Source organism: Tachyglossus aculeatus, chromosome 24 (assembly GCF_015852505.1).
Source record: "Tachyglossus aculeatus isolate mTacAcu1 chromosome 24, mTacAcu1.pri, whole genome shotgun sequence".
Classification (NCBI taxonomy): Eukaryota; Metazoa; Chordata; class Mammalia; order Monotremata; family Tachyglossidae; genus Tachyglossus; species Tachyglossus aculeatus.
This window is the reverse complement of record NC_052089.1, coordinates 15,865,332-15,893,268: the sequence shown is the minus strand read 5'-3', so window position 1 is coordinate 15,893,268 and position 27,937 is coordinate 15,865,332. Positions and strand designations below refer to the sequence as shown.

The 27,937-nt window shown below is 46.0% G+C and overlaps 1 protein-coding gene across 6 annotated transcripts in view; it reads right to left on the bottom strand.

Moving 5' to 3' along the window:
* VGLL3 (vestigial like family member 3) overlaps positions 1 to 27,937 on the bottom strand; it is a 65,319-nt gene that overhangs the window by 35,977 nt on the left and 1,405 nt on the right. For 2 of the 6 annotated variants that reach the window (XM_038766369.1, XM_038766368.1), the window contains exon 1: positions 6,449 to 6,595. The exons of the other annotated variants lie outside the window; for them this stretch is intronic. In XM_038766369.1, the coding sequence (XP_038622297.1) occupies positions 6,449 to 6,595 (147 nt within the window). Of the gene's footprint in view, positions 1 to 6,448; positions 6,596 to 27,937 lie in introns of those variants that run through there. 6 annotated transcript variants of the gene reach the window in all.

Below are 27,937 nucleotides of genomic sequence, written 5' to 3'. Positions count from 1 at the left end.
AACAGATTTTACTTTAAACAAGATACTGACTTTAAGATTTGACCAGAATTCTATACAACCTTGGGAATAGTTGTTGTGGTGTTTTAAGTGGTATAGTATTAGGATAAAAAAAAAGAAATCTACCTGTTAAAAGACCTAAGTCTACCAGTGCCAAGCAGTTACAGGGCATATGTTGAAACTTTTTCCTTTCCTGAGCTGAAAGATTTCTTTAGATGAATCACTGAAAGTTGTTGTTCAGCTCAATTTAGTTTGGTTCTAGAGCCACGAATCTCTAACTGCTGAGATCCTTTTATGTTCAAAACTGGACTGACTCCCTTCTCTATTCTCCCAGGAGTTTCAAAAAGAATAAGCATCCTTGTGCCAACACTTTATTATTTGGTGACATTGTGCTTCATTCATAAAGTGACCAGGTTTGCAAATGGGAGGCTTTCAGGGAGAAACCTGTGGAATAAATAATAAACAAACCCAGCAATTTACCAAATCCAAAAATTAAGTAAACTAGTGTGAAACAGTCCAGGAGACTCCAATTGCTGGGATTTTACCTAGCCGAGAGTTTCCATAATTTAAAATAACTGAGTTGGCCCAGTTTTGGGCAGACTTGATAGTTTAATGCAAATTTGGAAGGATGAAAGGATGACTACTTCTCCTCACCTCCCCGACTCTGTAAAAGTTACAAAACACTATGGAATGTTCTGCTGCCCTTCCCTCTCCTCCACTGCATGAGTATCATTGGCCTTGGTGTTTTGAACAAAGAATGATGTAGATAACTCATCCTTCCACAGTTACGGAACACTTACTTTATAATAATTGCTCAGGTAGGAAGAGTGATTTCAATTGTGTGTTCGATATTTCCAACTCACCAGAGGGAAGCTGAGGATGAAGAAGGTGGAGAGAGAAACAGGGAAGTGGCATTCACATTCCCTTGGAATTCTACAGAGTAGAATCGGGGCCAATCAATCAATCAATCGTATTTATTGAGCGCTTACTGTGTGCAGAGCACTGTACTAAGCGCTTGGGAAGTACAAGTTGGCAACATATAGAGACAGTCCCTACCCAACAGTGGGCTCACAGTCTAGTTAAGGCTGTCTCCCCCTTCTAGACTGTGAGCCCGTTGTTGGGTAGGGACCGTCTCTAGATGTTGCCGACTTGTACCTCCCAAGCGCTTAGTCCAGTCAGTGCTCTGCACACATTAAGCGCTCAATAAATATGACTGACTGAATGAATGAATGAATAAGGCTGAGCAAGCCACTGGGTTGACGATAGTGAATTTCTTCACAAAGACTTCCATCGACTAATTTGCAAAGTGTTGGGGGGAAAAAAATTGGGAATGGACAAAGGGTGCCAAGAGGTCAGAACCGGTGGGTCCTTCACCCAAGGGTTCAGTGGACTGTCTGATCCACTTAGCCAGCTGATTAAAATAGTCCTGATTGTTAACACAGTGCCATCTTTCACCACTTCTACTAACTCTGTGCTTGGAAATTTAGCTTGTCTGTGTCCGAGTATTGCCGACAAGATTTTAATAACAAGTGGGATGAGGTTTTCAGGTGTACCCCTCAACTCCAAGGGAAATAATGAGACTTGAAGCCATTTCTCAACTCCCATCATTGTCCTCTTAAAAGGTTTTATGGCTTTTAAAACACATTGTGATATTTACATCCCAGTTCGCTTTAGGGATACCTAAAAGTGCCCCCCCCCTTTCAGAACAAGAACCTAAATGTAGTGTTGTCTCCTGTCTTTTGAAGAAGCTCACCACGGGCAGGATGAAGCAGCAGGAATACATAAGTGAAACTGCATTTTAACCGAAGCCATTCATCTCTTAATGTATTTTCTTTTCAAAGGCTTGTGATGGTTATAGCATGTGTCTAAAGATCCTGCCAAAGAGAGAATGGATCTGTTTTTATTCACCCACAGTTAGACAACAATAAGGAAAAGTTAATCATCCTTTTCAACCTAAATTTTGCAGTTTCAAGAGGTTGAGTACGAGAGATTGGCAGGGGGGAGGTCATTTTATCCCAGCATTAGGTGAATCCATGCTACAAAACAGATCTAAACTAAAAAGCATAAACTTGAAAAGACGAAAATTTAATCTATTAGTTTTTAGGGACCATAGTTCTCAATTCAGAGTTTCCCTGCTACAACTACACAATAGGGCCGGCCATACGGAATTTTCCTTCTCTCTCTCTCTCTCTCTCATATCATCTCATTAAACGAGCCGATTGGTAAATTTGAGTTTCCTTCCTTTCCTTCACTTTTCTTCCTCTCTTTCTTCTGCCTCCCTTCTCAATAACAAGTTAAAAAAAATGCAGTAGGAATTTTAGAATTGTAGTTCATATTTTTGTCTCCCAGGCAAGATGCTATTAGGGGTCACTTCCCATGTACGGAGAAAACAATCTTCATGGATAATAATGATAAAACCTTATGGAATGCAACAACAACCAAAAAATGTATTCTCGGATGACTACATTAGGGCCAAGTCAATATTAGTCCCACTTCACCCACGCACCGCATAGTCTAAAAATGCTGTCAGCCTGATAAGAATTTCCTGATTTACTTTTTTTACGTTAGGAAATACGGACCTTCAAATTAAAGAGTGAAACCCGTACTGTCTAATCCCGTAAAAGTACAACAGTAGTTGGATTTTTCAAGACCGTCTCACTCAACAGTTGATTATAAAATTATCTGAAAAGAGCCTTGTGATTTTCACAAACGAAAAATTTCTGATGATCCATGCCCCAAAAAGTCTGACAAATACTCAGAAAGACTAACAAAAATTACCTATGTAGGCCTACCCGGCACAAAGTCAAAGGCTAGTGAGTACTGGGTAATGGCATACAGTGACCCCGAACCTACTTGTTCTTCAGGTTTCCGGAGAGTGCACACAAACCCAGTTATTCTGGTCAGAATTGCCCGAGAACGGAAAAATTAACTCTAGGTCATCTCTGATGGTAACATCAATCTGACTGATAATGCAGTGTTTACTCTGCATGGACACTGATTAGGACTCAGAGATGTTTCTGCAAATCACAAAATTCTTATTTTTGCTAGCCTACTCCCTCTTTCTCCTCCCCCCCGTCCCCCCGTAAGAAGTAATTCATTTTACCCGTACATTGTCTGAAAAGAGAGACCGTATCCTATATGTACATCAGTGAACTAGTACTAAATGTATTCTTGGAGCTGAGGTGGGAATGAACACTCCCTGAATCGTCACTAAGGCTCAGTTCGGTTGTTAATTTATGTTTCCCACTGACAATCACATGCGGTTAAACTATATACCAACTAAAAAACACCTCCACTTAAGAAAGTCGCCAGGTTTATCTCATGATGAAATGTTTTATCTGGTACCTAGTCTTCCTATTCGACATGAGTTAATGCCAGATGGTTCTCTGTCTCTCTCAGTCTTCCTCCGTCTCCCTGTGTGCATTGCTCTTGCTGACCAAGACTGTGTCCTGCTCCTTCCTGAGCATCAAAAAGACCTGGGGTTTTTTGAAAAAGCAAAACTCATTCTGAGATCCTGGACCCAAATGGCTTTTCTCCTAGCACAAGTTGATAGCTTAACCTTAAAAACTAGGAGTTGGAGGCTGGTGGGAGCAGAGATGAAGATAGGCAGGTTCCTTTCTAGAGGGAATCAGTGATGCTTCCATGGTCTTTCGGATAAAACCCAGTGCCTGAATCACAATGCAGACATGTACTGGGCACAAACAGCACCTCTTTAAAGACAACTGTCTCCGCTCAGCTCCCTAACCCCAAGTTTATTTCTAGGAATCGAAGTGGAGTATAGCAGAGGAATAGCGGTGGGATTAAAATTTTGAGGAGGAAAATCAAAGAGTTGGAAATGGAGAGAGAATCCACCCTTTCCTAGCAATGCAGCTTTGAAATCTGAGCGGACGAGGCTGTGGAAAGGGAGAGGAAACGCTGGAAGGAAGATCTGATTCCTTAGAGGGGGTGGTAAGATCTGATGCCCAACACACGGAAAGGGACCACCACCTTGAGAGGACCCCTGCCTCGCCTAGACTAGAATAGGAATTAAATTGTTTCCAAGTAGGAAGAGGCGATATCGAACAACAGGTCCACAGAAGGGTTGGGCGAAGAAATTATGAACTTTCTCTTCATTATCTCTAGGTCGCCTCGTCAGGCTTTTGAGAAGCTGTGGACACGGCCATTGCTTCAAAGTCCGCGGCTCAGTGGAAAGAGTCCGGGCTTGGGAGTCGGAGGTCATGGGTTCAAATCCCGACTCTGCCCCTTGCCAGCTGTGGGACTTTGGGCAAGTCACTTAACTTCTCTGGGCCTCAGTTCCCTCCTCTGTAAAATGGGGATGAAGACTGTGAGCCCTACGTGGGACAACCTAATCACCTTGTATCCTCCCCAGCGCTTAGAACAGTGCTTGGCACATAGTAAGCGCTTAACAAATGCCATCATTATTGTACTAACCCCTGGAGCTCTCCCATAGGAGAGCTGTCCTGGGCTGGCCTAGATGTCTTGGCTGGGGCCACCCGGGTACCCGGTCCTCTCTGCCCCAGCCCACCTTCCCAAATTAAGGGTGCCCTTCTCTTGGCTCTCTTACACCGGGAAAGCTCCGGCTCCCATGTCTCCCAATCCCCATCTCTTCCAAACTTCCAGTGGGAAGCTCTTTTCGGCCAGCTTCCCCGCCAGTGTTCGTGGCAGGCCGTGTCCCCGGCCCCCTCACCCAGCCAACTGCCAGGAGCTGTGGATTTTGCCACCCCTCCCTTGCCCGTCGGTTCTGCCGGCTCAGTGGCAAGAGCCCGGGTGTCAGAGGTCGTGGGTTCTAATCCTGACTCCAACACTTGTCGGCTGTGTGACTCTGGGCAAGACACTTCCTTTCTCTGGGCCTCAGTTCGCTCCTCTGCAAAATGGGGGTGAAGACTGCGAGCCCCACATGGGACAACTTTGATTACCTTGTAAACCCCCCCAGTGCTTAGAACAGAGTGCTTGGCACCTAGCTTGGCACTTTTAGACTGTGAGCCCACTCTTTTAGACTGTGAGCCCACTGTTGGGTAGGGACTGTCTCTATATGTTGCCAATTTGTACTTCCCAAGTGCTTAGTACAGTGCTCTGCACATAGTAAGCGCTCAATAAATACGATTGATGATAGTAGGCGCTTAAAGTAAGTGCTTTTCACCTGTCTACATGTTTAGTTTTGTTCTCTGTCTCCCCCTTCTAGACTGTGAGCCCGTTTCTGGGTCGGGACTGTCTCTATATTGCCGACTTGGACTTCCCAAGCGCTTAGTCCATTCATTCATTCATTCAATCGTATTTATTGAGCGCTGACTGTGTGCAGAGCACTGTACTAAGCACTTGGGAAGTCCAAGTTGGCAACATACAGAGCCGGTCCCTACCCAACAGCAGGCTCACAGTCTAGAAGGGATGAGTCCAGTGACCCGCACATGGTCGGTGCTCAAGAAGTACGATTGAATGAATGAACAAATACTGATTTTATTATTATTTATTGTGCCCATTCTGGTTGGCAGAAGGCCGGAGCTCTGCCCCTTTGGAGGGGGCTCTGGGGCGGGCAGGGGCCAGCTGGGGATGCCCTTGGATGGAGACACAGTAAGCGCTCAATAAATACGATTGATTGAGAGCTGGCCCCCCATCATTCATTCATTCATTCATTCAATTGTACGTATTGAGCGCTTACTGTGTGCAGAGCACTGGACTAAGCTCTTGGGAAGTAGTAATACTAATAATGATGGCATTTATTAAGCGCTTACTATCAATCAATCAATCGTATTTATTGAGCGCTTACTGTGTGCAGAGCACTGTACTAAGCGCCTGGGAAGTCCAAGTCGGCAACATCTAGAGACGGTCCCTGCCCGACAGCGGGCTCACAGGCTAGAAGGGGGAGACAGAGAAAGAAACCAAACATATTAACAAAGTAAAATAAATAGAATAGATAGGTACAAGTAAAGTAGAGTAGTAAATAGGTACAAACATAGATACATATGTACAGGTGATGTGGGGGAGGGAAGGAGGGAAGGCGGGGGGGGATGCTAAGCACTGTTCTAAGCGCTGGGAGGGGGGAATACAGGGTGATCAGGTTGTCCCATGTGTGGCTCCGTGGAAAGAGCCCGGGCTTTGGAGTCCGAGGTCATGGGTTCGAATCCCGACTCCACCGCAAGTCACTTCCCCGAGCCTCGGCGCCCTCATCTGTGAAAACGGGGATGAAGAGTGCGAGCCCCCCGTGGGACAACCTGAGCACACTGCATCCCCCCCGGCGCTTACCTTGCACAGGGTAAGCGCTTAACAAATGCCATCATTATTATCATTAATTATTATTATTATTAACCCCCGTTTTCCAGATAAGGTAACTGGAGCGGCTTGCCCAAAGTCACAGGGCCGGTAAGTTGGCAGCGCGTAGAGACGGTTCCTAGGCAACGGCGGGCTCCATCCTCCCCCCCACCCGGCCCGGGGGGCAGGTGAGGGGCAGACTCACCTTTGGGCTGGGCTGGGCGGGCGGGAGATAGGCGGCGGCGGCGGCGGCGGCGTTAGTGGCGTTGGGGTTAGCGGCGTTGGGGTTGGGGCGGTAGTGCGGGGCGGCTCCATAGGGCTGCGGGGGATACATCAGCCCCAAGCAGCTCATGGCAACGGCGGCGGCGGCGGCGGCGGCTCCCGACCTGGCCGGGCCGCCCGGTGCCCGGACGCCCGCTGCCGCTGCCTCTCCCTCTGCCTTTGGGCCTGGGCCGGGGGCGGGGGCTCCGGGGCTCGGGCGGCGCTGGGCGGGGCCCCAACCGCCCACAGCTTCATCTTCGCTCCCCCGGCCGCCCTGCCCTGCCCTGCCCGCCCGCCGCTTATATAGCGGACGGGACCCCGACACCGCCAACTCCGCCGCGGCCCCGGACCCCGCGGCGGGAGGAGGAGGAGGAGGACGGGCCTCATTTGCATATTCCTAATGAGCGCCCGGGGCTCCGCCTATCAGCGCCTCCTGGGCCGGAGGGGCGGGAGGAGGAGGAGGAGGATGCTCCTCATTTGCATATATTCCTAATGAGCGCCCGGGGCTCCGCCTATCAGCGGCTCCCGCGGCTGGTCCAAAAGGGTGGGAGCCGGGGGGGGGGGCGAGGAGGAGGAGGAGGACGCTCCTCATTTGCATATTCCTAATGAGCACCCGGGGCTCCGCCTATCAGCGGCTCCCGCCCCTGGGCCGGGGGGGCGGGAGGAGGAGGACGGAGAAGAAGCTCCTCATTTGGATATATTCCTAAAGAGCGCCCGGGGCTCCGCCTATCAGCGGCTCCCGCGGCTGGTCCAAAAGGGTGGGAGCCGGGGGGGGGGGGGGGGGAGGAGGACGGGCCTCATTTGCATATTCCCAATGAGCGCCCGGGGCTCCGCCTATCAGCGGCTCCCGCGCCTGGGCCGGAGGGGCGGGAGGAGGAGGACGGGCCTCATTTGCATATTCCTAATGAGCGCCCGGAGCTCCGCCTATCAGCGGCTCCCGCGCCTGGGCCGGAGGGCTGGAAGGAGGACGGGGAAGCTCCTCATTTGCATATTCCTAATGAGCACCCGGGGCTCCGCCTATCAGCGGTTCCCGCGGCTGGGCCGGGGAGCGGGAGGAGGACGAGGAGGACGCTCCTCATCTGCATATTCCTAATGAGCGCCCCGGGCTCCGCCTATCAGCGGCTCCCGCGGCCGGATTGGAGGGGCGGGAGGGGGAGGAGGACGGGGCTCATTTGCATATTCCCAATGAGCGCCCGGGGCTCCGCCTATCAGCGGCTCCCGCGGCTGGGCTAAAAGGGCAGGAGCGGGTGGAGAAGATGACTATTTGTATATTCCAAATGAGCGCCCGGAGCTCGGCCTATCAGCGGCTCCAGCGGCTGGGCCGGGGGGGGCGGGAGGAGGAGGAGGAGGAGGACGCTCCTCATTTGCATATTTCTAATGAGCGCCCGGGGCTCCGCCTATCAGCGGCTCCCGCGGCTGGGCCACAGGAGCGGCCCGGCGGGAGGGGAGGGGGATGGAGGAGGACACTAATGAGGTTGGTATTCGTTAAACGCTTACTATTCATTTAATCATTCATTCAGTATTAGATGCCAAGCACTGTTCTAAGCGCTGGGGGGAATACAAGGTGATCAGGTTGTCCCACGGGGGGCTCACAGTCTTCACCCCCCTTTTGCAGAGGAGGGAACTGAGGCCCAGAGAAGTGAAGTGACTTGCCCACAGTTACGCAGCAAAGTGGCAGAATCGGGATTCGAACCCACGACTTCTCCCTCCCAAGCCCGGGCTCTCTCCACTGAGCCACGCTGCTTCTTATTTGCATATTCATAATGGGAGCCCGAGGCTCGGCCTATCAGCGGCTCCCGCGGCTGGGCCACAGGGGCGAGGCGGGGGGGAATTGTAGGACGCTCCTCATTTGCATATTCATGTTGCTCATGCATATGCATATTGCACGGGGAAGCCGCGTGGCTCAGTGGAAAGAGCCCGGGAGTCAGAGGTCGTGGGTTCGAATTCCGACTCCGCCACTTGTCAGCTGTGTGCCCTTGGGCCAGTCACTTCACTTCTCTGGGCCTCAGTTCCCTCATCTGGAAAATGGGGATGAAGACTGCGAGCCCCATGCGGGACAACCTGATCGCCTTGTATCTCCCCCAGCACTTAGAACAGTGCTTGGCACATGGTAAGCGCTTAACAAATTCTATTATTATTATTATTATTATTATTATTATTATTATTATTATTATTATTATTATTATATTTATGAGCACCCAGGGCTTGGCCTCTCAGCGGCTCCCGAGGCTGGGCCAGGAGCGAGAAAAGGAGCCTGTTATTGGGTAGGGACCATCTCTATCTGTTGCCCACTTGTTCTTCCCAAGCGCTTAGTACAGTGCTCTGCACACAGTAAGAGATCAATAAATCCACACTGTGAGCCCGTTTTGGGGAAAGGACCGTCCCTCTATGTTGCCGACTTGTACTTCCCAAGCGCTTAGTACAGTGCTCTTCACACGGTAAGCGCTCAATAAATACGATGGAAAGAGCCCGGGCATTGGAGTCAGAGGTCATGGGTTCAAGTCCCGGCTCCGCCAACCGTCAGCTGTGTGACTTTGGGCAAGTCACTTCGCTTCTCTGGGCCTCAGTTCCCTCATCCGTAAAATGGGGATTAAAACTGTGAGCCCCCCCCGTGGGACAACCTTATCACCTTGAAATCTCCCCGGCGCTTAGAACAGTGCTTGCACCTAGTAAGTGCTTAACAGATACTATTATTATTATTATTATGATGATGAATTCATTCATTCATTCATGCAATCGTATTTATTGAGCGCTTACTGTGTGCAGAGCACTGTACTAAGCGCTTGGGAACTACAAGTTGGCAACATATAGAGATGGTCCCTGCCCAACAGTGGGCTCACAGTCTAGAAAGGGGAGACAGACAACAAAACAAAACATATTAACAAAATAAAATAAATAGAATAAATATGTACGAATAAAATAAATAAATAGAGTAATAAATACGTACAAACATATATACAGGTGCTGTGGGGAGGGGAAGGAGGAAAAGGAGGGGGAGTTTCCCCAACTTGGCCTTCACTGGTGACCCGATTGGACCAAAGTTAGCAGTCTAGCGGCTAGGGCAGGCTAGGGACAGGGGCTCATTCATTCATTCAGTCAGTCATATTTATTGAGCGCCTACTGCGTGCAGAACACTGTACTAAACTCTTCTCCAACCATCCCGGTGCCATCAGGAGGAGCCAAGTTGAGGGGCGATGCGCTGGGCTCCCAATTTGGAAACGGCACCGCAGAGGGACACGGACAGGCTTCCAAAGTCCAAAGCTCCGGGAGAAGTCGGGGAAGCATGGGTTGAATCCATCCCGAAATGTCCCAGGATGAAATGTGATACTTCTACAAGCTTGCACATGTTGAGAAGGTTGTGTTCTTTTCTACTGGCAATTTCCATTTTAATTTTATAAGCGTGACTCTGCGGCACGCATGCCCAAAATCGGTCTCCCTAGATTGCGAATTCAGCGAGAAATAAGAGTTGAAACCAATTCTGTTTTCTATACTATTTCTAAAGAGCTCTATGCCCAGTACAGAAGAAAAAGATCTGATTCACGCAGTCATCTTAGGATGTAGGAGGAGACACAACGTCCAAGCACTCATTCATTCACTTATTCATTCGTATTTATTGAGTGCTTACTGTGTGCAGAGCACTGTTGTACTAAGCGCTTACAATTTGGCCACAGAGAGAGACAATTTCTAGAGTCTAGAAGGGGGGAGACAGACAACAAAATAAAACAAGTAAACAGACATGGACAGCCACGCTGCTCCTTCTGGGGGACCACAGGGCAACAGGGCAGGTAGATGGGCTCCCTGCCCTTCTCTCAATATGATGTGTTGAATCTGAAGGATCATAAATAAGAAGGATAGGGCACGCTCAGTCCCCCATCCCCAAATAGCATGCCATAATTGACCTGGAAGACGTCAGCAGTAATAAGAATGATAATAATAATAATGATGGTATTTGTTAAAGCACTTACTATGTGCAAAGCACTGTTCTAAGCGCTGGGGACGTTACAAGGTGATCAGGTGGTCCCACAGGGGGCTCACAGTTTTCATCCCCATTTTCCAGATGAGGTAACTGAGGCCCGGAGAAGTGAAGTGGCTTGCCCAAAGTCACACAGCTGACAGTTGGTGGAGCGGAATTTGAACCCATGACCTCTGACTCCAAAGTCCAGGCTCTTTCCACTGAGCCACGCTGCTCAGTGAGGACCATTGGAGGCCGCAACAGGGCACTGTATTAGAAGCTGGGGGGCAAAAGAAATAAGCCATAGCCCTGTCTTGAAGGAGTTTAGAGTTAAACGTGGGAAGACAGTAAACAAAGTAGGCAATAGACATAACATGTTAGATTATAAAATCCATTTGGGAAGGGATCGGGCTGCTTATGTCTAATGTACTCTCCCCAGCGTGGCTTAGTGGAAAGAGCCCGGGCTTGGGAGTCAGAGGACGTGGGTTCTAATCACGGTTTCGCTCCGCCGCTTATTTGCTGTGTGACCTTGGGCAAGTCACTTCACTTCTCTGGGCCTCAGTTACCTCCACTGTAAAATGGGGATTAAGACTGTGAGCCCCATGTGGGACAACCTGATTACCTTGTATCTACCCCAGCCCTTGGAACAGTGCATGGCACATAGTTAAGTGCTTAACAAATACCTCATTATTATTGTTACTCTGTCCACAGTAGGTGCTCATATGTTTTATCGATTGATTGAATATGCCATAGTTGAGAGGAGAGAATAGATATAAACAGCAGGCATAAGTGGAGAGAGAGAGAAAGAGAGAGAGAGGGAGGGAGGAGTCATGGAGTGAGGGGAAAGATGGTGATGTCAGCAACTGATCAATCAATCAGGAGTATTGACTGAACACTTACTGAGGGTAGAGCATTGTGGTGAACGCTTGGGAGAGTAGAATAATTAATAGGGGAAGGCCTCTTGGAAGACAACAGAAGAACAGTGAGGGAATTTAGTGATGGGAAGGTTAAGTGGAGGAAAGGATTTAGGAGGGATCCCCAATCTTGAGGATCCCGGGGAACAGGCCAGTTATTTGAGTTTCTACTTAAATAGACCTTAAGTTTCACTTGGACTGGGACCTAGGACCTAATTGACAGTCTGTTAGACTTGTTAAGGGCAGGGATCCTGACTACTAACTTGTATGGCACTCTCTGATGCGCTTAGTGTGGTGCTCTGCACACACAGGAAGTGCTCAATAAATACCACTGATGGATTGACCTCCAGGTTATCCATTAGGCAAGTTCTCATGATGACTGAGGATGAAAGACTCTCCCATCAGAATTGACCGATGAACTTCAGCGCTGAGACTTCAGCACCAAGAACTGCTCAGGGCAATTAAGTGCTAGTGCCTTGTTTTAATAACAATGATGGCATTTATTAAGCGCTTACGATGTGCAAAGCACTGTTCTAAGCGCTGGGGAGGTTACAAGGTGATCAAGTTGTCCCACGGGGGGGGATCACAGTCTCAATCCCCATTTTCCAGATGAGGTAACTGAGGCACAGTGAAGTGACTAGCCCAAAGTGGCGGAGCAGGGATTTGAACCCATGACCTCTGACTCCAAAGCCCGGGCTCTTTCCACTGAGCCATGCTACTTCTCCAACACCACTCATCTTCTCTCATCCCTGCCAGGTGTGTTACTGCTGGAACCCAGCGTTCAGGAAGCAAGTAAGTGGACAGCGGGAATTTATGTACCATGTTTATCCACGTTAGCCAGCTCCAGGCAGAACCAGGACAGGAACACACGTCTCCTGATTCCAGGGATCCACTTTCCATTGGATCAACAGAAAACCTACACCCAACTACTTAGTATGTAGACTCCTCCCCATCCCCCCCGCCCTACCTCCTTCCCCTCCCCACAGCACCTGTATATATGTTTGTACAGATTTATTACTCTATTTTACTTGTACATATTTACTATTCTATTTATTTTGTTAATGATGTGCATCTAGCTTTGATTCTGTTTGTTCTGACCACTTGACACCTGTCCACATGTTTTGTTTTGTTGTCTGTCTCCCCCTTCTCCCCCTTGTTGGGTAGGGACCATCTCTATATGTTGCCACCTTGTACTTCCCAAGCGCTTAGTACAGTGCTCTGCACACAGTAAGTGCTCAATAAATACGATCGAATGAATGAAGAAATAGCAAGGAATATTGCTGATGGAGTAAAGAAAAAAGCATCGTCTTTCTCCTCGGCAGCCCAGTGCCTAGTGGGCTTTATTTGTAGTTTGGCTACTCAAGCCCTGGAAAAAAACAGGTTTGTCGTGAGGGAGATTGTGATTGAGTGGCTGGCCACACCAGGGATGATTCTCCTGCTGAAGGAACTTGGTTCACATGGGAGTTCATGTTAGATGAAATTTGTGTCGGAGATAGTTTTTCTAATTTCCCTCTGTGACAAGTAGAGTCCTTGCTGCCCTATAGATGAAATCTGCCCTCTCAAGAGGGAATCAGGAGGAAGAGAACAGGTGGTTTCATTATGACAATTGCAGTCAACTGTCCTGAGGTTGCTGAGAGAGACAGAGAGATACAGATTAACTAGTAACAGAAACTCAAAGGAAAAAGGAAGTCCTGATCAGATTTGGGAGGAGGGCACCAGCATTTTGCTCTCTTGATCCTGCTAAAGTAAGAGCTCTACATCTGCTGGAATGCAAGGGGAACTGTACATAAAGTTCCTTCAGGCTGAGAACTTGAAGAAGTGTTTAGGAGAAATTCAAGAAGGGTTGTTCCTAAAAAGGTCTCAGAAGCCAAGAAAAAGGTTTCAAAGATCAGATCCTGGGAGATCAGGGACTTTGCGAGGAGATTAAGCCACATGCTGCTGAATAGCCGGGGACCATTGGTATAGCTAGCCAGTTCTGGGAAGTGTGGAGATCATCTCAGTGGCCACAGCTTCAGGCACACAGCTAAAGCGCTCCCAACCTTGAAAGGAAGAACCCCTTTCTGAGGCAGGAAGAGAGGCAGGAGGCACTCATCCTGTCCCACCTGGATTACTGCATCAGGCTGGTCCATGCTGACCTCCCAGCCTCCTGCCTCTCTCCACTCCAGTCCATACTTCACTCTGCTGCCCAGATCATTTTTCTACAAAAACCTTCAGGGCACGTCACCCCCCTCCTCAAAAAACTCCAGTGGTTGCCCATCCTCATCAAACAAAAACTCCTCACGGCTGGCTTTAAAGCACTCCATCACCGCGCCCCCTCCACCGTCACCTCCCTTCTCTCCTTCTACAACTCAGCTCGCACACTTTTCCCCTAATAATAATGATGGCATTTGTTGATGCCATAGCTAGTGCTAACCTTCTCACTGTGCCTCGATCTCACTTGTCTCTCGCCTCCGACCCCTCGCCTGTGTCCTGACTCTGGCCTGGAGCACCCTTCCTCCTTCCTTTTCTGAACCCCGAGACAAGGTTGAGACTAGAAATGTTTGGAAAAGGTTGACGATGAAACTGGGAAGGTGTGGCCGGTTTAAACAGACCAGACTCAAATTTTTACAGTCAGAGGTATTCATCTAAAGTCCTGTGGTTAGGGTTTTGGCATGAACACAAGTGTCTCCGAGACCCAACTCCGGTTCTCACAACTACTGCCTCTGGAGGGTAACAGTGGGTGTCGGCATGAAAGACTAGTTTAGGCTCCCTCGCATTCAAATCCTTATTGAAGGCTCATCTCCTCCAAGAGGCCTTCCCTGACTAGGCTCCCCCTTTCCCCTTTCTCACTCCCTCCTGCGTCACCCTGACTTGCTCCCTTTTTTCCTCTTCCCCTCCCAGCCCCATAACACTTAATGTACATATCTGTAATTTATTTATATTCATGTCTGTTTCCCTACCTGTAGACTGTAAGATTGTTGCGGGCAGCGAATGTGTCCGTTTATTGTCATTTTGTACTCTCCCGAGCACTTAGCAGAGTGCTCTGCACACAGTAACTGCTCGGTAAATGCAACTGAATGAATGAATGAATATACGAGGTGAGGTTTGCAGGGGATGGTCTAAAGTCATGACTGCCATCAACAGTCTCCCTCACCAGTGCCATAATAATAATGATAATAATAATCATGATGATGGTATTTGTTAAGCACTTACTATGTGCCAAGCATCGTTCTAAGCGCTGGACGTGATTGGCAGTGGCCAAAAGGGAGAGAACACATGCGAGGGAGCCTAAACTAGTCTTTCATGCCAACACCCACTGTTACCCTCCAGGGCCAGTAGTTGCGAGAACCGGAGTTGGGTCTCGGTCACACTTATGTTCATGCCAAACCCTAACCACAGGACTTTAGATGAATATCTCTGACTGTAAAAATTTGAGTCTGGTCTGTTTAAACTGGTCACACCTTCCCAGCTTCATCGTCAACCTTTTCCAAACATTTCTAGCCTCAACCTTTTTTCCGAGTTCAGTAATCATTCTTAATGTTCTATTCCTTCCTTCCTTGGCCACCGGTAAAAACAAAAGTCAGATATTCGGTACGTCTGCAGCAGTTAAGGCTGGACATAACCGCCTATTGCCAGTAAAAAGCTTTTCACTGGGGAGTTTCCTCAAGGGCATCTATAGCAACAGTCTGGGGAAAGGACTGTCCGTGTGATGTGGGCGATAGGGTTTTTAGAGGGAGAAGACTTATCCAGCACAAACCTGTGCCACTTGGATTCAGTGTTGAGGAGCAGGGGTGGAAGATTCATTCAATCGTATTTATTGAGCGCTTACTGTGTGCAGAGCACTGAGGTTGGGAGAAGCTGGACTCTTTGAGCAGGGTACTTACTAGGTGGGTCAGAGGATCTGCTAAATCTCACAGAAGAGGCTCCTTAGGGGGCCTAAAAGATGGCCCCTCTTTGTGATAGGGGCCAATCCAACCTTCTAAAATAACTGCTTTAATCCAACTCCAGCAAGGGGCCTCGTTAAAGGCATGCAAAGAGACACACTGGACATTTTCAAACTCCAGTAGCTCACTCTGATACTGCTCAATGGTGAAGTGTAAGCAAGGAGTTAGTCAGAAGTTCCGTTTTTCTAATTTATCCACTTTCTGTATTTCCTCAATCATCTGTTGGATCCTTTCACTTCTTCCACTGCCCTCTCTCCCCCAGTGACTTTTTCCTCAATTTCTGTTTTCTGGCTTCCTTCCTTTAAAACACAATCGCTCTTTCGTTGAGGTTTAGAGAAAACTGTTGATCCTATTGTTGAATGATTTTTTTTTTTTTAAATTCACAAAGCAGGGTGAAATTGGGTGGGCTCTCGGAGGATGTCAGATCTAGTACCCTTTTGTTCAGTATGGTCCCCTTTTTGCATTGGTATGTGAAGAAGGAGGTGGAACAAGTGCCCTTAGCTCGTGTGCAGAGGCAGAAATCTTTTGTGTTGTCATTGATGAAGTCCTGAGGAGGCTCAGGAGAGAAGAGCCTCTTGCCCCTTTCTGCTGTGGCCTCAGTAGATAGGCCATACAGCTCTGAAAAGGCTAAGACAATTTGAGAAACTGGAGGCAAAGAGCTTCGCAGAGTATTTTTTCTTTCCTTCAAACGTCACTTTACTGCCTGGCGAGAGTTAATAGGTAAACTGGCAATCATCGGTTCAATCATCTTTGGAATATTTCTAAGAAAACAACTCTTGCCACATATCTAAGGCAAGCAACATCTTGGGATGAGATTCTCTTCATTTTTAACAGTGCTTTTCCAAAGTGTGGTAAAGCAGAAATAGTCATTTGCTCGCTATTATTGTATTGTATTGTTAGCGGGACTCTTTAGGCAGATACCACAGCACTCTTATAGTGCAACACGTTGCAATGCTGTTTGCGTGCAGACTGCAGGGCTGGGGCTCAAGCTGTTGACAATTACCACAAAGGCTTCTTTTTGTTTGTGTTTTTTTAAAGCGATGAGTGAGATTTTTAAATGTCTCTGATTGACGCAAGAAAGGGAGACATTTGGAAAAAAAAAATCCCCTCGACTCCGGGGTCTGTCTTCCAATGCGTTTCAAACTTGTGTGTAGCTCCTTTGCCAAGCATGGGTCGTGACAAGGCGGAGTTCGCTGTGCTCACCACCCATGACACCTCTGTGCCTTAGAATCCCTCAGCCCTAATATAATCCATGTCCTGAAGCATTCCAACTTGTTTTTCCTCCTCTCTACAATGTACATCTTTTTTTTTCCATGCTGAGGTGAATGCGCTGCAAAAGAGATTTGGGAGTCGTAGGAATTGACAGGGTTTAAGATCCAGTTGTTTGGGGAGAGAGAGAGGAGGTGGTGGGGGCAATTTGCTGATGAAAGCAGGGACCAGGAAAAGCTTAGCAATATAGGAAGAGACATGTGGGACTCTGTCATTATTATTATTATCATTATTATGATTATTAAGAAAGCTGGAGTGTGATTCGCGTGAACATTTTTAGGTTTGTCTTCCCCAGTCGAATGCAAACTCGTTATGGGAGGTGACACGTTGCTCCTTCATTCTGAAATTCCCACATGCCTAAAGGGCATCACATCAAGTGAGCCCTCAGTACCACTGTGCAAAGCACCACAGAGAGCCTTGAACAGCGCTCTGCCTCATGTAGCTATCCAGTAAATACTGTGCTTGGTGGTAGTAACAACGCACGCACATATACAAAGTGTGCTGTGACTAATAAATCAGGGCAGCTTGAATAATCTGTTCTGAGTTTGTTTTCATTTTTTACATTGGCTTAGGAATTTTGTTAGAACAGTTTAGGATAGATGAAGCCCAACGGCTGCTCTTGGGGGAAGGGCAAGGAGCAGGGAAGCCCTCCAGAGGTCTCCTGCCACCCTAGGGGCAGTCTCACATGAAAGGCTCCTCATGCCCACTTTTTGAGGCAAGAATCTTGGAAGAAATACCAGGCAGAACCAAGTCATGTCCCGTGGAGTTCAAGGAGAAGTGTTTATAAATAGATAATAAACACTTTGAGCCATGGGAACTCTCGCTAATCCAGATCCTGGAATTCCCCATATCATCTTTTTTGGTGTCAGGTCCCTTGTGGGTGTGGACTAGATGTTTTTTGAAGGTTACAGAAGGGCCAGCATTCCTTGGAAGTAAGTATACGGGAGTCTGACTCTCAAGAATATAGCCTGCCTCTCGTATTCAGTCAAATTCAACCCATCTTAAACTGAATTTAGACTTGGAGGCATAAGGGCGAGCGAAAGTAGACTAGCAACCAATTACAAGTCTTCTTTGAAGCCTCAAATTTTAGGAGAAGACATTCGGCTGCATTTTTTGCTTTTTTGTAAATTTTTTAATGAACTGGATGCTTCATTTTGACTGAGTTCTAGTTGGGTAACTAGTTGGGGGTTTGAGGGAATTCCACCATAAGCCTTACTCACTTAATGTGAGTAAGAGGTTGTCGATCCTTGGGTGGCAATTTGTCCTTGAACAATAAATGGATGTTCTAAATCAAGGGGGTTTTCCCTTTTTTTTTTTTGTGAAAGACACTATGTCTTTGCATCTGAATAAAATTAGTGAAAAGTAGAATAGAAGATATGCAATTATTTACAAAAATTAGTTTATTTGAAGTGGACTATCTCTGGTGCCCATTTTATGTTATTGCTGAATTCAGCAGCAGGGCATGATATTCCACCATCTTATGTTGCTCATTTGGTCTTTACTGTCACTTATCTCTAGCAGAATCATGAGTCCACGCTTTTTTACTTAGCTACCTAGGTACAGGACTACAGTATATCAAACTCTGAATCAGGCAAGTCTGGACCTATCTGAAAAGTCTGGTAGCTATGATTTCTATGTACTAGAAGTCCAGATATGAGCATTCTAATTGTACTGTAAACTATGAGGGGAATGTATGCAATGCAGTCTACCAGGCTGCAGTCAACGCCTTGGATATAGTGAAATATATGTTCCTAGGGTGAGGGATGAAAATTATTTTCAAATTCAACATCTATCCATAGAGGCTGAAATCATCTTGAGTTGAGGTCATCAATAGGTTTCATTTGCTCATACCATGTATGTTGTAGAATAAAGCACAAATAAGCTGTACTCTATCGTGGCTCATCAAGAGTTAGCTATCGAGGTTTAATTTTCCCCAGATCAGCTAGACTTTCTGGTAAAAGACCTTTGAAAAGTAAAATACTTCTTTTCATACTTATTGTCTTAACAGGATATTCGCTGACAGAACATTAGAAACATAGCAATGGCTTTGTTTTATGGGCGATGGAATAAACATACAATGGAAAAACTAGTTCATTTCAAAAACAGAGAGAAATCATTACGATGCTATGTGGCTGTCCTTGGGTGTGAACAGAGTTCTATGATGACAAAGTGCACGTAACCCACAGCTTTTGCGTTCTGTGAAATGTTATATTCTTTTGTTTTCCTTCACTTTTCCTATACTTTGCTGTGGTTCTGCTGCTTTTTAAGTAGTACCGTCTGGAGCTCCACATGTGGCCAAAATCTGGGATCTAGCCTGGAGTAGAGCCATCTCTGGGTAGTTCTGCTCCTGCCTCCGTTTGAGGCAACCCAAGGCGAATGGCTCATGCCCAGCCCGAAGTCCCAATTGGGAATAGGGGAACCACAGGATGGCCCACGTGCAAAGCTGAATCTCTCGGCTATTGAAACTTTTAGAACATCAAGTGAGTGGGCTTTTCCACACATAGACTGCGAGCGCGCTGTTGGGTAGGGACCGTCTCTATATATTTCCAATTTATACTTCCCAAGCACTTAGTACAGTGATCTGCACACAGTAAGTGCTCAATAAATACGATTGAATGAACGAATGCTCACAGTTTGGGGGATATACATAACAAACTCATCAACTACAATATAAACTCCTTTAAAGTATGGGTTCTTTCTACTGACCTTCTCATACTCTACAGTGTGTTTAGCACGCTGTTCTAAACAGAACAAAAACTCAGTATATATTCCTGTCCTTCTTAGAAGAAGATATTACTACTGATGTCCGAAATGATCGACGCAGCCAAATACTGATGTGGGACCCTCCTGTATTGTTTGCTGCTTGCTATTGCACCTCAAAATGAAAATTCCTCGGGCTCCTCTGTTGAGCCACTTTTGAGGCTGTCTCACAAGTGCCATAATTTCACGGGCTGCAGCCTGCTAGGCCTCTATGTTTACGGCACCTTTTCCAGTCCCTCCCCCATTCAGTGATTAGTGAGGCCCAAATAAGGCCACCTGGACACGTAGGTTCACCCAGAGATGCTACTGCGTCATCATCAATCAAGCAGCAAGTATCCTGAGTTTTGCTTAGTGATATCCCCATTGTTAAGAGGGACATGTGCTGGAGTGATTTTTCCGCTAGTGGTAATGGTTGGCCAGAACTATCTTCTCTGGTCCCCTGCGATGAGCGGCAGGTTTTATCCGATGAGGCCAATCTCTTGAGCAAGCATGGTGGGGCTCAGAGAAGAGCATTTAAGCAGCCCGAGGCCTGTCCTGCCATTATACTCTATGGAGGAGCAGTGTGGTCTAGTGGAAAGATCATGAGCCTGGAAGACAGAAGCCCTGGGTTCTAATCCAGCAGCGTGGCTCAGTGGAAAAGTGCACGGGCTTTGGAGTCAGAGGTCATGGGTTCAAATCCAAGTCAGCTGTGTGACTTTGGGCAAGTCACTTAACTTCTCTGGGCCTCAGCTACCTCATCTGTAAAGTGGGGATGAAGACTGTGAGCCTTCCGTGGGATAACCTGATCACCTTGTAACCTCCCCAGTGCTTAGAACAGTGCTTTGCACATAGTAAGCGCTTAATAAATGTCATTATTATTATTATAATTATAATCCGGCTCTGCCGTTTGCCTGCTGTGTGGCCTTGGAAAGTCACATAACTTCGCTGTGTTTCAGTTTTCTCATCTGTAAAAGGAGGATTAAATACACACTCTCCTCCCCCCTTCCTGTGAGACCCACGTAAGACACAGGCTGTTTCCAACCTGATTTTCTAGTATAAAGCTTAGTATAGTGTTTGGTACACCATAAACACTTAACAAATACAGTAATAATAATAATCATTAGTCAGTCCTATGTGATGTTGAAATACCACCTTCCCTTATTTTCTGTCATATTTACTTGATTGGCTTTCCCACATTTTGAGACAGATTCTCCTCTCTGAGCTTGATATGGCACCCGATTGCAAATAGGGGGGAAAAAACTCAACAACTCTGTTTCGTCAGAACAAGACACATCAGCAAAAATCTGGTTAGGCTGTGACCCTGGTCAGATCAGTCCTGTGGCAGAACCTATGGGTTTTGATCTTTGTGGAAGTGGTGTAATTGTTATATAATCATGATGAGCTCATTAATCAATCCATAGTATCTAGCGCTTGCTGGGTGCAGAGCATTATATGAAGCATTTGGGGGAGTCCAGTACATCGAAGTTGGAAGACACGGGCTGCCCACCACGTCTAGAGGGGGAGGCAGACATTAATATAAATTGCAGAGAGGAGAAATAGTTGAGTGGAAGTTTAATTGATGATTTGATGACACTGTCCTGAAAGAAACTCAGAAATATGCCACCCTCACACGGCATATTGTTGGAGAGATGGATATGGGAGTTGGGATATGGGATATGGGATATGGATAGTCCCTCGTCCCCCTCTCCATCCCCCCCATCTTACCTCCTTCCCTTCCCCACAGCACCTGTATATATGTATATATGTTTGTACATATTTTTTTACTCTATTTATTTATTTTATTTGTACATATCTATTCTATTTATTTTATTTTGTTAGTATGTTTGGTTTTGTTCTCTGTCTCCCCCTTTTAGACTGTGAGCCCACTGTTGGGTAGGGACTGTCTCTATATGTTGCCAATTTGTACTTCCCAAGCGCTTAGTACAGTGCTCTGCACATAGTAAGCGCTCAATAAATATGATTGTTGATGATGATGATGATGATAGGCGAGGGCCAGTGTGACAAAACTAGGGAGCAGAGCCAGATTTGGAGCAAAGAAACTAACAGCCTATGTTGCCCCCTACAGTGTCGTGTGGAAATGCCAGTTTTTCTCAGTCCTTGCACACCACGCAACATCCCCACACCACACAACATCCCCATCCCCTGTCCTCCAAAGCCTCTCATTCCTGCCCAGGCTAACTGGGGGAAACATGGAGCTGCTACGTACCATGCATGTATGGCTGCATGGAGGAACACAGAAGAGGAGATGAGCAGTCCCAACTAAGTGACACGGCTGGCCTCCGTCCCAGTCCTTTTTTGGAACGTCTGGGGAACACTCTCACCAAGAGATACACAGCCTAGAGAAACGGGCAAGGAGGATAATCAGGTTTAGAGCTCCTCTCTCTATGCCACTGGGAGGACCAGAATGGGGCAGTGGGGCTATTCAGGCCCAGTATACCTCTCATCATCATCATCATCAATCGTATTCATTGAGCGCTTACTGTGTGCAGAGCACTGTACTAAGTGCTTGGGAAGTACAAGTTGGCAACATATAGAGACAGTCCCTACCCAACAGTGGGCTCACAGTCTAAAACCAATTATAAAAAGAAGAAAAAATCCTAAATGGAGAAATGATCTTTGGCCTAATTTTAATGTGACCAGATATCTAACATTAGGAAAGGAGGCCCTGCTTTGGTGGGGATCAATCCTGTTACACAGAAAAAGCTCTTAGCAGGGACCTACTTCTGGCTGGGGCGTGGGAGGACACATTACGTAGGTGGAGGCAAGAAGGAAAAACTCCTTTATTGTCTTTTTCAGAAGCAGTGACTGAACTAACCTTTCCTTAGCCATTTCTTTGAAATTTCCTGCAGAGCTAGGATGATGTCTGATGCACTGAAAACCTCCGAGAAACCATCTAAGCGATCTTTCCATCTGTTCTTTTCCATCACTCTTTCTCCCTCTCCCCTTTCTCCCTCTATCCCCTCCTCCCTTCCCTTCATCCACTCCCTTCTCCATAAAACTGGAGAAGATCTGAAGAGGTCCCTTATCTAAATTCTTGCCCACGATAGGGGTTTCTCATTTTTAATGGTCTCCGAAGAAGGAAAGTCCACAGTCCTCTAGCATGTAAGCTTGTTGTGGGAAGGGAACTTGTCCACCAATTCTGTTACATTGTACTCTTCCAAGCTCTTAGTACAGTGCTCTGCACTCAGTAAATGCTCAGTAAATATTGATTGAATGAGTAACCTCCCTCCATAAACGGTTTCAAAATTGCACCTCTCTGACAGGCAGAAAGATTTTCCCATGTCCAGTTAAGCTCTCCTGCTGGAATTAAAACATATTTCCTCTTGTTTGGTTGTCTGTCGACACAGAGGAAATAAAGCTACTTAATATACAACCGGAAGGGAAAAACCTGAATAACTGGATTGCAACTATTTTAACTATTTTGGAGAGTGTTCTTGTCTGAACTATAAACCTTTAGACACTGTTTCTCTGATAATATACTGTCTTGGGCCCCACAGAGATTTTTCAGGGAGTTTGTTGATGATATAAGCTTTAATCAAACTCATATTAACGTTTATTATTCATCTTTTGTTTGTCTATCACCTTTCTCTAAGGCATTCAAAGCATTTTAGAATTTAGCATCTTCATCTCCTAATGGATAAAGTTAAACAGAGACAGAAAGGCACAGCAAAAATCCAGAAATGATCCCAAAACGGTGAAAGGCAAGTGCTCTACAGCGAGAGGAATTTGTAGATGCTTCGGCAAATAATTTTTCATTTTTTACATGACAGTTATATAGTGCCTCCTTTAGAAGGCAGTTTCAAAATGTCTTTTCTCAACATTTCAACTGTGATTTTGGGATGGTGGAAAGGATTTAGTTACGGTGAGGTACAGGAGCAGATGGAAACTTTGGTTTGGAGAGGAGGGTAAGGAAGGGACGTGGGGGCCCTGACACTGACACAGCGTGTTCTGGGCGCTTTGGTGGGATTTATTCTAAAGCAGCCGCCAACCAGGGCTGTGTTATATCTAAGTAATCAGGATCTTGCCACTTTGGTAGGGCATTATGACCTGTGTTTAAGATGCCCTGCTAGTAGGCACTGCTAGCCAAGCCCAGAAAGATGGGGGACTGTGACTTCAGGGATGTGAGAGTTGCCTGCATTGAATTCTAGGGGTGGCAACAGGCAGGAGTCTTTAAGCAGAGCTGCCCTGGCACAGCAGGAGGAAGTGCCAACCACTGATTCTGCCCCTTTCCCCCCGCCCGCCCACCCAGCTCTCTGTCTCCTCTGGTCACAGAAAAGTGACAAATATAATCCCCTTCCTTGGTACTCATGCTGATCCTCTCAGCTGTTGTAATAACATTGTGATCAGCATTGTACCTGTTACCCTTCAAAATGGGGTCCCACCCAAACTCCAAGTTCTGAAGAGTTGCGGGCAGTGTTTCCTCAGCATGCGGATCTGGGATAAATTTGTTTTTTCTCTACTAAGATTGAAATTATCTTTGCATTTAAAGCCTATTACTACTTGTTCTGTCCTTGCTAATGAAAATGACTGGTCCCTGTACTCTAATAACATCCTTTTACATATTTATAGACAGTTACCATATCCCCTGTAGAGCTTATTTTTTTCTTCAGTTTTAGGAACCAGGGTTTTTTTTTTCTTCTTGCTGTACTCTTACTTCTCCAGACAATTATTTCTGTGAATAATGCATGAAAATCCGATTTACATATGTTCATATAATTTGCAAACTGCCAGAAACAGCACGTTGTGTCTACCAAATTAAAATATTACACTCATTAAAATGCATCACGGTCTTAAGAGCATGCAGCATTTCTTAAGGAATGGGGATGACTTTATTTTCAGAGCTGTATACAAATCACTGGCTGTCACAGTCCTCTTCAGGCCCAGAGGTCATAAAATGAGAAGAATAGGCACAAAATGTTTCATTTTATTTTCTGTCCTTGAACTGTTTTCTAAGATAACTCATTAATCGATGGTATTTATCAAGTGCTTACTGTGCGGAGCACTTTACTAAGCACTTGGGGGAGTACAATATAACAGAGTTTGATAGACATGTTCCCTGACCACAAGGATCTTAGAAATGGAGACAGTCGTTAAGAAAAATTGCAAATATGTACAGAAGCGAGTGCTGTCTGGCTGAGGGTGGAGTAACTATCAAGTACTTAGAGGGTACAGATCCAGGCAAATAGGTATCACAGAATAGAGAGGGAGTAAGTGAAATGAGGGTTTATTTAGGGAAGGCCATTTGGAGGAAATGTGATTTTAATAATCTTACTATTTTCATGCCTTTGAATCAATGTAATGAATATCTCCCACAGGAGGAAAAACATCTCAAATAAAAAGTTTTCCTCAGGGGCTTGAAATGATTTCCCCCATGCTCCCAATTATATTTCAGTTGCAACTTTCAGGATAAATAGACCACCCTGATACCTCTATTGTACATATGTAAGTAGCCTGTGATTAAGTGAAACAATGTGATTGGGTGAAACAATGTGATTGCAAGTGAACCCATGCTTTTCACTCCCTAACCTCTGTTGTTGGGTTGCCAGGTGATCGAAAATGCAGAAATTGCAACATTTGGCCCAACAGGGCAACTGCATTTCAGTACAAAACCACATCATTCTCCTACAGTTTAAATTTCAGCTTCAAAAGGTTGTAAGAACCAGATTTTTTTGATGCATAATGTATCAAGATCCTAGTCTTTCAAGGTGCTACTTTTACAACCTTTCCCTGACCATAGCCTGTGATTACAGGTGGCCCCTTTACTTTCACAGAAAGCTAAGATTCTGGATTTTTGCTGGATAACTCAGTAGGTCTCAGATGTACTTCAGCCAAACTGAGGGTTTTCTCATTTTTCATCAGATGCCCTGCCTTCAATGTCTTTCTTCTAGTATAGTGCATTTACTTACATCTAAAACCTAAATAGGAGGCAGAGTGGCCTAGAGGAAAGGCTTGGAGTCTCAAGTACCTGCTCCTGCCTCCTGCCTGCTGTGTGTCCTTGGGAAAATCACTTATCCGACAATCAATCAACAGTATTAATTGAGTGCTCACTGCATTCAGAGCACTGTACTAAGCACTTGGGAGCATAAAATACAATACTGTTGGTAGACATGGGAATGTTTCTGTTCATTATATTGTACTCTCCCAAGCACTTAGTACAGTGCTCTGCATACAGCGCCCGATAAATACGACTGAATGAATGAATGAATATGACCCCTTTCTCACAGGAGCTTATGGTCTAGTGAGAGAGAAGACATTAAAATAAATTACAGAGAGGGGAAATGTCAGAGTGTAAGGACATGTGAATAAGTGCGCCTCTCTGTGTGGCTCAGTTTTCTCGTCAACCAAATGTTTTTTTTAAAAAAACAACTATTGTCCCTTTGTCTTCGCTGAGCGCTCGGTGGGACGTGAACTGTGCTGGATCTGTTTGACTTGTGTGTTCCCCAATGCTTGTGCTTACTGTGTGACCTGTATATATGTATATATGTTTGTACATACTTATTACTCTATTTATTTGTTTATTTATTTTACTTGTACATATCTATTCTATTTATTTTATTTTGTTAGTATGTTTGGTTTTGTTCTCTGTCTCCCCCTTTTAGACTGTGAGCCCACTGTTGGATAGGGACTGTCTCTATATGTTGCCAATTTGTACTTCCCAAGCGCTTAGTACAGTGCTCTGCACACAGTAAGCGCTCAATAAATACGATTGATGATGATGATGATGATGACCTTGGGCAAGTCACTTAACTTCTCTGTGCCTTAATTTTCTCATCTGTAAAATAGGAATTAAACACCCGTTTCTCCCTTCCCTTAGACTCCGAGCCTTTTGTGGGACAGGAACTGTGTCCAATCTAGTTACCTTGGATCTATTCCAATGTTTAGTGCATTGCTTGGCATATAGCGCTTAACAAATAGCACTGTTATTAGTAGCACTACTAATACATACCATCGTTAGAACCTTTTCAAAATAATTATTCATTTAATGTGTATGGTAGTTTTATTTTACCAAAGTGTTTTCATATCAACTGTCTTTTTCCCTATGAGGTAGGGAGGAGCAAGCATCATCCCCATTTCACAGATGAAGGAATTGAAATAAAGAGAATTATGTGACCCGTCCAAAGTTACACAGCAGGGCAGTGGCAGAGCTGTCTAGAACCCAGGTCTCCTCACTTCCACACCAATGTTCTGCCTCTTTTCCCTAGCTCACATCGCCATTGTAATTAATAACAATAATAATAATAATAGCATTTATTAAGCACTTACTATGTGTAAAGCACTGTTGTAAGTGCTGGGGAGGTTAGATGGTGATCAGGTTGTCCCACTGGGGGCTCACATTCAAATTCAATTCATTCATTCAATCATATTTATTGAGCGCTTACTGTGTGCAGAGCACTGTACTAAGTACTTGGGAAAATACAATATGATGCTAAGTTTGTAAGTGACTTGGTTAGTGTTGGGGGGCAATTGCTTATAATGTCTTAGAAATATAAGTTCTAATTATGTTTAGAAAGTCTGGGAGGTATAGTTTCTAATTATACCAATGTATGAGGAGAGACTAGACTGTAAGGTGGTTTGGGGCAGGGAACATGTCTGCTAATTCTGTTGTATTGTACTCTCCCAAGCACTTAGTACAGCACCCTGGACATAGTAAGCATTCAGCAAATACTATTAATTGATCAATTAGGGGGCTGGTGGGAAGGGAAGGAGGAGAGATACTCAGTAATAACAACATTTGAGTTATGTGGCAGGTGGGACAAATCGCTTCCCCAAGAAAGGCCACACATGCTCCGTTTTTTCCACACACCGGGCCCAGCAGTCTCAGAGTATAGCACAACGCAAAGGGGAGCAGAGCAGGGCTGTGGTGCTCGCAACTGGAAATTCCCCAGGGTTCAGAAGGCACTGTTGCTCTCCTTTCCCCCACAACAGCATCGTGAAGTCAGTTTTGAAGCTAAACACCTTGATTGGCTGGCAGCTGTGGAGATAACCAGCTACAGTGTTCATGTTTTCCTTAGAGCTATCCATAAACTTGACTCAAGAAGAGGGGATGGGCTGCAGGGCAAAGCTTCTACATCATTGAAGCTGACCTTGGTTGGGACTCATCCCACAAATAGAGTGTATGTGGCTGACCAGTTCCACTTCCAAAGTCACCTGGCCAAGCCTCTTGCCAAGTAGTGCGAGCAAGGGAAATATATACACTCCAGGGAAGCCACTATGGGCATACTCCCTAACCCTCTTCCTGATGAATTTTGGGCCAGATCTCAATTATGCTTTCCCCCCACTTCTAAGCGTCTACTGTTGGGCTAGCCTTTCCTATGTTCTCAACTGTTAAAATGGGGTTAAAATGGCTGTTCTCCCTCCTCTTTAGGCTGTGAACTCCATGTGGGTCAGAGACTGTGCCTAATCTGATTCTTTTGTATCTGGCTTAGCGTTTAGCACAGTGCTTATCACATCCAATCCTAGCACCTCCGTTTGTCTGCTTTGTGACCTGGGGCAAGTCACTTAACTTCTCTGTGCCTCAGTTCCCTCATCTGTAAAATGGGGATTAAGACGATGAGCCCTATGTGAGACAGGGACTGGCTCCAACCTGGTTAGCTTGTATCTACCCCAGTGCTTAG